This window comes from Polyodon spathula, chromosome 42 (assembly GCF_017654505.1).
Source record: "Polyodon spathula isolate WHYD16114869_AA chromosome 42, ASM1765450v1, whole genome shotgun sequence".
In the NCBI taxonomy this organism is placed as follows: Eukaryota; Metazoa; Chordata; class Actinopteri; order Acipenseriformes; family Polyodontidae; genus Polyodon; species Polyodon spathula.
Window position 1 is genome coordinate 3,063,117 of NC_054575.1, and position 13,660 is coordinate 3,076,776.

General features: G+C 38.7%; 1 protein-coding gene across 1 annotated transcript; it reads right to left on the reverse strand.

Moving 5' to 3' along the window:
* Nucleotides 1-861: 861 nt before the first annotated feature.
* LOC121305347 (interferon-induced very large GTPase 1-like) lies at nucleotides 862-9,830 on the reverse strand. The gene is made up of 3 exons (XM_041236956.1): nucleotides 9,737-9,830; nucleotides 6,703-7,140; nucleotides 862-6,127 (listed from the first exon to the last, which is right to left on the reverse strand). The coding sequence occupies exons 2-3, from the start codon at nucleotides 7,127-7,129 to the stop codon at nucleotides 1,413-1,415; spliced, it is 5,142 nt and encodes a 1,713-aa protein (XP_041092890.1). The 5' UTR covers nucleotides 7,130-7,140; nucleotides 9,737-9,830; the 3' UTR covers nucleotides 862-1,412.
* Between the last annotated feature and the right edge of the window lie 3,830 nt (nucleotides 9,831-13,660).

Sequence of the window (13,660 nt, forward strand, 5' to 3'; positions counted from 1 at the left end):
TGTTTGTAATTTCAACACAACATCATCGTCTTATTTTCATTGCCCCGTTTCGTGGCTTTCCGGTTTGGTTAACCGGGGCTTATATAAATACTGAAAAAAACAAAAAAAACTTGACCTCCAATGTAAGGGGGTTGTTACAGTCAGAATGGTTTGAGGGAAATCTTTAGGATTATTTTCATATAATAATAATAATAATAATAATAATAATAATAATAATAACATACAACAACACAAATCTTGCTTGAAGTTTATTGTGACAAGCAATATATTGCAAGGAGTTTGAAAGAGTGAGCATAACGTTATAGGAGCAGGAAGCACAGAAACAAGGTTTATTCTAACGATTCATTTTACACATAAAAAAACCAACATATTCAGCACATCATCAAGTTGGTTAACATGAATCACACGCCTTATTTAATTAGCAAAACATTAACAGAAATAATATCTAGGTGGCCAGCATTCAAAATCACTACCAGAATTAGGCTACAGTTTTAAGTATCAGTAAGGTCAGCCAAAATGATTCTCTACTGTATTAAAGTGTTAATAACATACAATGCATTAAAATAATAGTTTTCATTATTGCCTACAATCCTACAAAGCACAATCAATGTTATACAGTATAATAATGCTGAAATGTTTTGTAACAGCTTTACATGGTCATTGTATACATTGAAAAACATGCAGCTTTATATTTATCGCTGCCAATAGAAGTCATTTTTGCTTTTTTTTTGTTTCAGTCACCAGATTCTTAAAATATTCTATATATATATAGATATATATATATATCTAATATATATAATATATATTATATATATATATATTAAAATTCAGTAACTTTGTAAACATAAAATATAGCAGGAGAAAATATATTAAAAAAAAAAAAAAATCCCAGGGAACATATAGGGTCGTTTTGAGTTTTCATAAAAGCATTTTGAACGGTGGTATTCCTTTCACATGGTACTCAATTCAAAACAGGGTCCAGAGGCTAATCCAGGGGGTCAAACTCCAGTCCTCGAGGGCCGGGTCTTCTGGTTTTCGTTCCAATTTAATCTCTCAATTAACATCATTGATCTAGTTATTTTTGGAATTGGACATGTTTAATATGTTTTACGTTTTTACAGCTGATTATTTAAGAAATGCACTTGATTCAAGATGCAAGGTACCCGACCTGTGAAACATTTGGAGGCCTGGAGAGAGAAGTGCTAAATGTGTCCAGTTAATGAGATAATTAGATCGATTAAGTAATTGACAGCTGGAATGAAAGTCACAAGACCCTGCGTCCCTCCAGGAGCTGAATTTGACCTCCCTGCTCTATTCACTCGCTTCATCAGTCCTGAAACTTGTTCTTTGATTCAGTTGCTGTTCCAGCACGACATTCAGGGTGATTTTGGCCCTTTCTTTTTATCTTTAATTTACTCCATGTTAAACAGCTTGTTTATACTCTTCTCTGCTTGTTCCTTTGTTATGCTTCTCCATTGCGCAGGGATGTCAGCGAGTTTTGCATTATACGCCTTTGCAAATTGATCATTAAATGTAGTCAGCACGTACTTCCAGTAGTCAGAGGCTTCAATACTGTCATCGGGGGCAATGTGCCAGTCAGGGTAGATTTTCCGATAGTCTTTATAGGGATGCCACTCCCCCTTTGTTTCAGGACTCTGAAATCTCATATTACTCTGTACATCAGTTGAGCATAAACTTACACATAGTTTTTCAGAGTCTGACCATCTGTATCTCCCCAGCCCTTGTGGTCGATGCACTGATGCGTGGTGTTGTTTGTGGTCCCTGCCTCCTGCCTCACAGGGGACCTTGCAGAACGGACACAGCTTCCCACAACCAAACGCCCTCTTGAACAGCTCATCCTGTGGCTTGAATGGCAGCTTGATTAGTTTCTTCTTAACATCACAACTTTGAGAAAATTCATCCCTTAGAGATGTATTCATTTGTTCAAGGTAATGTTGAAGATGTACAACGAACTCCTCCACGCAGGCTTTGTCTTGGATAAGTTTTAATCCAAGATCGTCAGTGGAAATCACAATATCGCTATGCAGAACACAGCAGACATTTTCAATAAACCTTGGTATGGTTTTGGTATTGGGTGTCAAGGTTTCCTCTTTCTCTGCCTTTTTAATGGCTTCTTGTATTTTCTGGGTTATGGTTTGCAGACGTTTCTTTTCTAAATCTGAAAGGGCATTGTCTTTTGAAAACTTCTCAATAATACAATCAAATATCCACTTCTTGACAAAATCAGCGTAGTGTCTCATGTAGGACACATAGTTTTCAAATGTGTTGTCCTTCAGTAACTGCTTCAGAATGGAATGCTGGAAAGATGACCGGGTGCTGTATTTCACAGAGTTTCCACCAGTCTGCATTTCATCCACAATATCTATCCCAAGGGCTTTGTCGACATACTCCCTCACTGCAGGCTTGAGGCAGCGCTCAGTGAATTCTTTAGCCTTCTTTAGGCTCTGGTCCTTCTCATGGTAAAGATCTATGAAATCAGAACAGTATCGTGGTTTGTACTTTTCCAGATGTTTCTGGGGGTCGTTGTCTTCAATGAAATCTTCGTGCATCTGCTGGAATTCCCTGGCAGCAAACCCACAGATGTGCAGCTTCAGATCAACCTCAAACTGGGCGTTAGTCTTGAGCTTCTCAATTTCCTTCAGCTTGACATCTGTCATTTCTAACAGCTCTCTGGTGTAGGTCTCGTGGTAGTCAGTTTTACTGTTTTTTTTGTGTGATACAAACTCTGTGCACTGTTTTGTTATAGATTGCACCATTGCCTCTGCTTCCTCTGTGTGGAGCTTTGACAGGCCCAAGCGATCAGTGACGTTTTTGTACCATACGCGATCAAAATGTTTATCAGTTACATTAAGCTGTTTTTTTCCATATTTAGTCAAATCGCTGGCCTGATTTAACACCATCTTAACTCCACCTCCATGTCTATCTAATTGTTTTCTCAATTGATTATAAACATTGAATACAACGTCTCGCTTCACTAAGCCTTTAAAGTCCAGTTTCTTCACGGTCTCTTCCCACATCTTTTCAAATTCTTTTTTCAGCTTCCCCTCAGATAAATCCTCACGTTTTTCCCTGCAGACTCCAAGCAGTTCCAAAACTTTTTCTTCTAATATTGCTTTATGCTTACCATTGACATCGTGTACCTTCTTCATTCCCTTTTGAAAAGCAATAGCTGCTGTCAACTTGTTTGTCATAGAAATTTCAATTTCAATTCTAAGAGTTTTAATGCTTCTCTCAAAGGTTGCTCTGTAGCTTTCTACAAGATTAACATGTCCCTCCTTACTTTCATAATATTTAGTCAGTTTCTCCTGAGATGATGTTTCTTGTGATGTCAGTTCTTGAAATGCCTCTGTTTGTAAATCCCTGAGAAACTCATCAAGGTTTGAGGACTGCTCATTGGTATTTGAAATCCTTGTCTCAGCAGTTGCCAGCCAGTTGTACATGTGCTTTTGGAAGTCCCATTCCCATTTACCATATTCAACACACAGGTTATTGTAAGCCTCAGCCACTAGACTGTTTCTGAAGCTGAAGATGAAATTCTCATATTTAACGGCTTTCCACAAACTTCTCATCCACTCCAGGAACTCTGTAACTGGTGCAGGAGGTTTTTCCTTGTTGGTGTTTTTCAAAACCTCAATCAAGCTCTTCTTGAAATCATACACAGTCTCACTGTAGCCGGTGTTCACTGGAGCCATTGGAGGGTTACCATGCCACAGGCCCGGGATGTACCAGTTATTGTTCTCTGGATCATACTCCATTATATCAGTGAATTTTCTGTTTATATCCTTCTTTTCCATCCTTGCAGCTGCCTGTGTCATCTCATTTAGCTGTTCTAGAAGCTTTTTCCTGTCCCTTGCATTGTTGTCATGGGCAGACACGTCCCCCACATTCTGGTGCACAAACTGACAGTTTGGTTTCTTCCCCACTTCCTTCATTCTAAGAAATGCGTGCACCACGATCTGTAGGATATCCTTCATCTCTGTGGAGTTCTCCATTGCAATGTTTATTATGGTGACATCACTCAAACCTACGACCAGTGTTGCAAGCTCATTGTCATGTTCATAGCTGTCTTCTAGTTGTGCCAACTCTGGAGATTTGAGACCTTCAGTGTCGATTACCAAGATAAAGTCACAGTTCAGCTCTTCTTTAAGATCCTCTTTGACTCTGATTAACAGCATGAAGGCTCCTCTCGTGCATCTGCCACTGCTAACTGCAAACTGAACCCCAAACATTGTGTTGAGGAGGGTAGACTTCCCAGTGCTTTGGACTCCCAACACTGTTACAACCAGCAGCCTGCTCTTGTGTTGGACTTTCTCATGGAGCTTTTTTAGAACATCAGTCACCCAACTTACAGGGATATTTGATGCATCTCCATCCACCAGCTCAAGAGGGAAGCCACCCAACAGCAGATCAGCCCCCAAACTGGGAAGATGTTGAAACTGCTGGCGAGATTCAGCATTTTTAGGAAAGGAGCACGCTGCTTCATAAATCTGCCCCATCTCACGCATGAAATGTTCAATTCCTAAAGAGCTGTTTGATATTTGTCTATCCAGGGCTGCAATTATCTCTTTGTTCTCTGAGAACTTGAAACACTTTTCTTTGTATTCCTCACGAAGACCAGAAAGTTTCTTTCGTGCAGTAACATCCAAGTAAATCCTCATCCACTTTAGAAAATAAGATCGTTCTTCTTTGCTTTCACTGGATATGGCAGTGATGAAACATCCCATTGCTTCAGATATATTTTTGCTGCTTTGCTGTTGTCTCAGTTTCTGTTTATCTCTTTGCAGATGTGTTTTATATTCTTCAATAGGCTGGTCTCCTGCCTTCCGTAGTCTGCACTCCTCCTTTTCTATTTTAGCCAGCTCCTTCCAAAGCTTCCCTTGCAATGGCAACTGATTCTCTTTATATCGCACCACATCGTTGATTCTAGATGTAATTTCTTCAGCACTTCTCTTAGCGTTCTGACATTCAATGCAGTCTTCATCTACAGGGATCCCCAATTCATGTGCTACAGCAGACATATCTTCAATTGTGTTTTTCTGAGGATTACTTTCCATTATATCATTCATAGTTGAGCGCAGTTTTGACACAAACCCTGCATCATTGGTCTGCTTATTCTTCAATAGGACCTGATTTCTACTTAATTTTAATTTTGAAGCCAAGTGTTTCAGAGAGTTTAAGTTTTTCTCTGCCTTATTTGGAAAATTTCCAACCAAAAATAATTGGGCTTTAATATTTCCTGCAGAGGACAAGAGATTGCACTCGCTCTCTGCAATACTGTCAAAAAATATGAAGACTGCTGAGGATGTTTGACATAAAATAGAAAACTGCTTCTGAAAGGAAAGGAGATCTCCACGAAGGTTGGCAACAGCTACAGGTTCTGGAAAAAAGTTTTTCTTTCCACAAGGAAGGTACCAACCTATTTCAACTAGACCGTTTGCAATTCTCCGTGGAACGTCACCACATTCCACATCACGATGGATAAAGAAATCATGGTACTGCTGGGGGTTGCTGAGAACCTGATTCAGAATCTGAGACTTTGATAAACTGCAGTCACCCAGCCTGACAAAAGAGATCATTGGCATGGCAGTGCTGACTATACTGTCTTCTACAAACCCTTTCGAGTCGGCTAATGAACGGGGTCTAAACTTCTTCACAATGTCTCGCATGGCCCACAGCATTAATGTACACTGGCTGGTGCTGCAGTCGGGGAGCAAGAGAGGTACAGCAAACTGGCACATCGACATTTTTAACATGATTTCCTGCTGCAGGAAGCTGTCTGAACACAGAAACAGTGCTAGTAAGAGATCAAGTGGATTGATTATATTTGTTTCTTGAGCATCATTACTATCTATAAGATATAGATCACTATCCAGGTCTTGCAATGAAGAGTCTGTATCTGTCTCAGCAGCACTGCACTTGGTACTCCGAGCTGTCACATTTACCATCATTAGACTTTTCAGAAAGCACCAGGGAATTTTCTTTAGTGTCTGAATCGGTTCATCTGTAATACTCTCTGTACCAATCTCAAGCACAGTACTCAACGTAATTTTGCCTGGGAAGTAGTTCTCCAGTCCCAGCTTGCACAGCAAATCTTGTAGAGATGTTTCTGAAAGGGAAACAGTAACAGGTATCCACTTAGCTTCATAATAAGTACTTTGGAGCACAAGTGTGTCTACCTATTTCTTTTATTTATTTATTTTTTACATGGAAATAATGCTTCACTGGTGACTACATTTGAACATGAGAAATGCATCAATGTGCTATTCATGTATATTAGGTATTGGGACATTACAAAACTGTGTTCTGAGTGAAGGCTGATTGGTTTACACAAGTGATGGATATGCTTGCCACTGGCTATTATTGCAGATGTAGGAGCATCATTTGTAAGCGCATTCTTACACAATCTGCTCTGTTACTGACTTCACAGGGTTTGATTTTGACAGACAGTAAAGTGACTCATTTATTTCTCATTTCAGCAAATAAAAGCTGTTAATTACTGTTAAGTGTTTTAAGCTTCTGTCTTATCATTGTCCAGCCTGCCAGCAGGCCTGAGGTCTGACTTGAACTCAATTGCAAAGCATGTCTGTCCTTCAGAATCAAAATCCTTAAAAAGAGGTCAGAACAAATCTAGATGTAATTGTTTCTGTTTCTGATGATTAAAGAGAGCCCACTGATTCTTACTTGTGCAGACAGATGTTGAAACAGATGTGCTCTGGGTCCTATTCTCCAGCACTGTGGTGACTGTGAAGCTGTACTCTCTCCCAGGTCTCAGCTCAGAGATGACTGTGGAATTAGAGGGTGCAGTGATGGAGTCTTGGTGACTCTTATCAGAGCTAGAGTAGGTAATATGAAAGCTGTGTGGGATCCCATCCATATTGTCAGGACTGCCCCAGCTCAGAGAGACAGAATCGCTTTCCATGGACTCTATCTTTATCTCGCCAGGAGGGGACACAGATGCTGGGGTAATGAGTGGACTCCTTGCTGGATCCTCAGGAACTGTAGAGTCTGGAGGAGTGGAGACGACAGATGGTGTATCTGATGGACCCATGATAGCCTGGAGTTCAGCCTCCTGAGCCCCCTCACCTGGCATGCTCTCCTCTGATGACATCTCTGAGATTCCTGCAGAGGAATGTTACACAGTGACTCAATTACAGGCATGTCTTGCATCTGAAGCAAGAGCAAAATCTAGTGCATTGCTTGCAGTAACAACCTAGGGCAGGGTTTTAGAGGGAGGGCATGTAACGGGGGGGTGGGGGTGGGACGGTGACTGTCTGGCGCATGTGTGGTACTGCAGGACAGGGGCGGCAGCCCCGGAAGATCCACCTGTCAGAGGGTTTTCCCTCTCTAAGTGGTTGAGAGGCGGGCCTTGGGGGATTGCTCGGTTCATAAGTACTGCGCACGGTTGTGCATTTGGGTGGCCGTGATTGACAATACACAGAGACGCCGCTGGTTGGAACGAAAGACCGAAACCAAGCACGTCTGAGGAAGACAGCCAGCCTTAAACAAACCATTCATTAAAATATACGGTTACGTACCCAAGGGGACGTGTGTAGTGAGAGGGGAACCTTGGCCTCCCCAGTGTATAGTGGGGTGGCCAAGATTCAGACACTGGAGTTTGTCCTCAGTAGTCATACTATACAGTAATAGCAAATAGAAACAGTTTCATGCAAAACCTAATTTAAAGTTTTATACAAAACTTGACTTCCAACTTCATGGTGAGGACCATTTCAACTAATTAAGAAGTTATTGAGTGGAAGAGGTAGTTTGTATTCTCTTTTTGAGCTGGTACAACTCTAAAAGGATGCTTGCCATTTTACTCATGTAAAGAGTAAGCTTGTAGTTTTCTGTGTAAAAGAAATGACTGTAAACTTTTATTGTTGATAAAAACCACTACTGCAGCAAGCAGAAAACGTAGCGTTTTGATTGTTTCAATCAGTCCCTTTCAGGGGTGCAACAATCACAGACCTACAGCGTTTGTGTAAATGAAGCGTAGCGTTTAAATGAACACAATTTTATTTTGACACATCACCTCTTTTAAAGCTAAAGAGTGTATTTCATGACATTTCTAGTCATGCTCTGTTTGACTGTTCATTTAGGTTTTTTTCTTTCATTCATAAAGCAGTACATTTGAGAAATGTTATTTGACACTGTTGAAGGGTCCTACTAATTACCACAAAGTACATTTATTTTTATTTATACAAGAAAAAAAAGGTGTAATCAATGATAAAAGACATTTAAACATAGGTCATCAACGGTGCCGACACAGACAAGACCAGAGAAGAAATACGTGGAAGATTGATCAGCTGGTGGTGTGATCGCTGCTCAACGTTAGGCTTAGTTATCCTCATTTATATAAACATGTTAAAAAAATATTTTGAAGTACTCTGAAATAATACATACTATTCAAATAATAAATAAATGCATTGTTGCTTATGCTATTTAAAGATTATGGTATGTGGTTACTTTGGGGGAATTAGTAAGAGGATTCGGTTTGCAAAAATGTACACGAAGCTGTTATTCTGATTAGAGGCGACAAAATGGACTTGGAGGGGAATAAATTGTTGTCAGTGTTTGATGACCAATCCTTGTCTGAGTGATCTGCTTCTAATGGAAACGGGGGGGAAAAAAAAAAAAAAAAAACACAAACTTGATTCTCATGTCCTCGTTGATATCTGCAAAAATGGCGCCTGGAGGACATCCTTTCCTTCACGATGTTTATTCATGCAATGGCAGAATAAACCACGTGGAGTAGCGGATATCAACGGTGCGATCGGTCTCCTGATGATAAATGTCACAAGGTGACGACCTTTGTAATAATTTAGCATTTTGATTTATGTACTTGTAACTTGTTGTATTTATAGAATATAACCCTGCAGTTATAGAATATAACCCTCAGTACCTCTTTCTACATTGTAACGCATGTTCACTTTACTGGCTAAGGGCGAGTGCTTGTGGTGTTTATAGCAGAAGCCTATATTTAAACGCCTATGCTCCTTTAGTTTCACTTTTGTTTTTGTTTTTTTTGCGATTTGAGTTTTTAAGTAGCATTGTACTCCGCCTCACTGTTAGCATTTTATAGTTGTTTTTAGCCACCTGTTATAACTAGACCATGGCTTCTCAAACCTGGTCCTGGGGACCCCCTGTGGCTCAGTTACTGAACTACACTCTAATGGAACTGATAATTCGCCGAATTATACTTATTTTAATTGTTTTCGCTCTTAAACGGTTGCAGTTCAAGTTACTTATAAAAGGTTACGGCTAACTTGAATTCTGCTGGTTTTAAATCGGGGTGACACATCCGCGATATGAATTTCACTGCCCTGACTGTCAGCAGTGGTTTAAGAATATATCTCCATGTCTCAGTTCTCATCGGTAATACAATCTACATGTTGCAATAATAATAAAAATAATAATAAATAAATAAATAAATAAAACATCCACACTTTATAGAATCAACAAAAGGAACCTCTCTCTCGCTCTCTGCTTGTGTGTTTTTCTTCCGTGTAATTGCTGCACCCACTCCAACCACACAGCTGTGCATTAAACACGTTAATGAATGAAAAAGATCTGCTGTAACAGAAGCACAGCAACAACCAAGAACCGCATTCACCCACCGCCAACAGGAAAAAGCACAAACGAACAAGAATACCAATTTCCTCTTCATAAGAGGAATAGTTTTTTTTTTTTTTTTTTTTCTGTACATAACAGAACTTACCGCTTTTCTTATGTTGTGTGTGTTTTTAATCTTCAAGAAATGAAGTGAATACCCGATGGGCTCCCTGCAGATGAAGTTGAAACTCTCCAGATCTTTCTCCTCTGCAGGTCTTCGTGAACACTGACGCAGATAGCAAAAAATTATATTTATATCAGCTCCAGAAACGAAACTGAAAACACATACAGATATTACCTTTTCTTGCAAGTCACAATCATCCATTCTTGAAAAGCATGTGACTTCTTGCAAATTAGTATTACACTGACTGCATGACCATGTTTAGATATACTGTGAATCAAACATGCATTTGTTCAACTTCATTTGCATTTGTTTTAATGTTAAATAATTATTCTTGCTGCTCAAGGTTAGGTTAAATATTAATTTAAATGCACTTCATTCAGTGGTTACCAGTAATGAAAACACACAGCCTTTATATCAGTTTAACAATGTAACACAATCGCAACACGATAAACATCTCTTTAAAAAACGATTTACAAATATATAATATAAAAAAGATTTGACATTTGAGATACACATTGCATACTGGGAGTATAATTGAGACCAAGACTGACTTTTTAACTAATTTCTATGCAAAATAAAAGCCTGCCTGAATAAATAGGGGGTATATTTTCAAAGTGGCAACTAACTTGGAATACTTTGTGAAACTTTCAAAATTTACAAAACTAGAAAATTTAGACCTCAGTACTTTTCAAATTTACAATTCAGAGCTTCTCAAACCCGGTCCTGGGGACCCCCTGTGGCTGCTGGTTTTCATTCCAACCGAGCTCTCAATTACTGAACTAGACCCTTAATTGAACTGATAATTTGCTTAATTATACCTTTTTACTTGTTTTCACCTCTTAAACAGTTGCAGTTCAAGTTACTTAAGAACATAAGAAAGTTTACAAATGAGAGGAGGCCATTCGGCCCATCTTGCTCGTTTGGTTGTTAGTAGCTTATTGATCCCAGAATCTCATCCAGCAGCTTCTTGAAGGATCCCAGGGTGTCGGCTTCAACAACATTACTGGGGAGTTGATTCCAGACCCTCACGATTCTCTGTGTAAAAAAGTGCCTCCTATTTTCTGTTCTGAATGCCCCTTTGTCTAATCTCCAGTTGTGACCCCTGGTCCTTGTTTCTTTTTTCAAGCTGAAAAAGTCCCTTGGGTCCACACTGTCAATACCTTTTAGAATTTTGAATGCTTGAATTAGGTCGCCACGTAGTCTTCTTTGTTCAAGACTGAACAGATTCAACTCTTTTAGCCTGTCTGCATATGACATGCCTTTTAAGCCCGGAATAATTCTGGTCGCTCTTCTTTGCACTCTTTCTAGAGCAGCAATATCTTTTTTATAGCGAGGTGACCAGAACTGCACACAATATTCAAGATGAGGTCTTACTAGTGCATTGTACAGTTTTAACATTACTTCCCTTGATTTAAATTCAACACTTTTCACAATGTATCCGAGCATCGTGTTAGCCTTTTTTATAGCTTCCCCACATTGTCTAGATGAAGACATTTCTGAGTCAACAAAAACTCCTAGGTCTTTTTCATAGATTCCTTCTCCAATTTCAGTATCTCCCATATGATATTTATAATGTACATTTTTATTTCCTGCGTGCAGTACCTTACACTTTTCTCTATTAAATGTCATTTGCCATGTGTTATCAAATGTTACAGCTAACTTGAAATATGCAACTGTTTAAGAGCTGGAAACAAGTAAAAAGGTCTGTTTAAAGCAAATTATCAGTTCAATAAGGATCTAGTTAAGTAATTGAGAGCTCGGTTGGAGTGAAAACCGACAGCCACAGCGGGGGTCCCCAGGACCGGGGTTGAGAAGCGTGGTGATAGAAGGTACACACACGTTGGGGGAAAATTCACTTTCAAACCACTTGGTGTCACTATAATAGAGATTTTTTTTCATATTTTGCTACTGAAACTCCCGTGTACGGCAAAACAAAACAAAAAAAAACATAGAAAACAATATTTTACATCCATCATAATGTTGGTACATTATGCATTTGCCATGTAATAAACAGCCATTAGCTTGTATGTTTGTTTGGGTTTTATTAATAAAACTGTAAAGTTATAAGGTTGTTGCACTTGAGTCATAATAATAATAATAATAATAATAATAATAATAACATTAATTTGTACCACATTCTCTGTAACCACATTCTCTCAGTTAAATGGAAGTACATTGAGTCGGGCTACAGTGCGGTGTCTTCCAAAACCTGCATTTGCATCTCCGCACCGAAGCACACCGGCGCACACTTGAAAGCGGCGGCAGGAAAGTTAAAGCTGCAGTTGGGATGACTGGACCCGATAATGTTCCCTCCATGTCGTCTCCTTGTACACGAGGGGCGAATACAGTCAAGTCAATACGGTAGGTACAATAAATCTCCACAGATTTCATTTTTGTGTGTGTGTGTGTGTTTTGTTTTTTAGTGGCTAGTTTTTATCTCCCCGGCCAGCTTGTCACTATTATTATTATTATTTTTTACCTGAGATTTATCTGCCGTTAATCTTCGTGAATGGTCCTTAAATAAACTAGTTTTGACTTGATGTATATATTTGGTAAACGAAGCCGCTGCTCTTCCCATCTCAACCGTGACGACCGGGACTGAGGTGAGGCGGTTAGTTTAGAACCCTGGAGTGTTTGAATTCAAAATTCGCGGTAGAACGGCTTCTCGTGGCAAGTCTTGTCTCAAAGCCAACGGCCGAGCAGTCCGCACAAAAACACAGGTAAAATAAACGTTTTTTAATTCCTATATTAAATTAATTAGTTTATTAGGTGGCAATACCGCGAACCCCGACACAGATATCCATCTCGGCTAATATTAATAGCCTCAGCGGCCTTGATACATTAAATATTTTAAACATTTCCAAACGCCAAAGCCTGAAGTCCACACACGCAAAGAAAAGGGACGTTTTTATTCCTGTATTAAATTAATATTTATTTGGCGACAACGTGAACACCGACACAGATAACCATCCCGCCAAAAAAACGTGACATTTCAAAATGTAACATAAAATATCGTAACAATTGCGGTTTGTGGTAGACTTTTTTTTTTTTTTTTTTTTTTTTTGCGATATAATTTTGTAGTTTGTCTGATTAAACGATTTATGATAAATACCATTAGCTGCGTAACTAAATTCACCGGTACGGCTGAGCGTTGACTCACAATAAAAAAGTCACTATTGTCACAACACTTCCCGGTTATTTTTCCTAAACTAAACGCTAATATTTAAAACGAGCGATTCTGCATATCGGCCCTGCAGCTTCAGAATCTAAAGAATATTACAAAATCTTAAATACAAAGTTTTTTTTTTTTTTATTATTAAATTTGCTGCATTACTTCTTATATATGTATTTATTAGCTCAAAGAGCCAGCTGCCCAACGTTTCGATATGTTGTACATATCTTTCTCAAGGGAGCCTGTGTTATATATATATATATATATATATATATATATATATATATATATATATATATATATAAAATCTGACGTGTGTACATAATGATTACCGTTGGCAAAATCGGACAGCGGTATCAGTATCTACATTTAAATGCCCGAGTTTAAATTCTGAACAACGAAGAGTCGAGACTTAAATCGTTGCGTCGTTAAAATTTTTCATATAAGTATTAATTCATTAAAAAATATTATTATTATTGTTATTATTATCATTAATAAGGTCTCAATCCTAAAATTCTAGGTGATGCAAAAAAAGGTTTGGACACAACGGCGGCTGTTTTGTTTTGCAAAAAAAAAAAAAAAAAAAAACACGCACGTTTTGTTTGCAGTTGCGAAGATACTAATGTCTGCTGAATGATTTTAACGTCTATCTGATTTTGTTTTAAACACATAGTTGTAAGAATAACGTTTGTTTGGACGGAAGCCCGACACCCGTTTATTTTTCAATGGCCCTT

What these genes read in the sequence shown, in the direction of transcription:
- LOC121305347 (XM_041236956.1), bottom strand. Translation starts at nt 7,129, where the DNA reads ATGTCATCAGAGGAGAGCATGCCAGGTGAGGGGGCTCAGGAGGCTGAA. An exon ending in TTCAACATCTGTCTGCACAA is followed by an intron (nt 6,128 to 6,702) that starts GTAAGAATCAGT and finishes TTTCCCTTTCAG; the next exon opens with AAACATCTCTACAAGATTTG.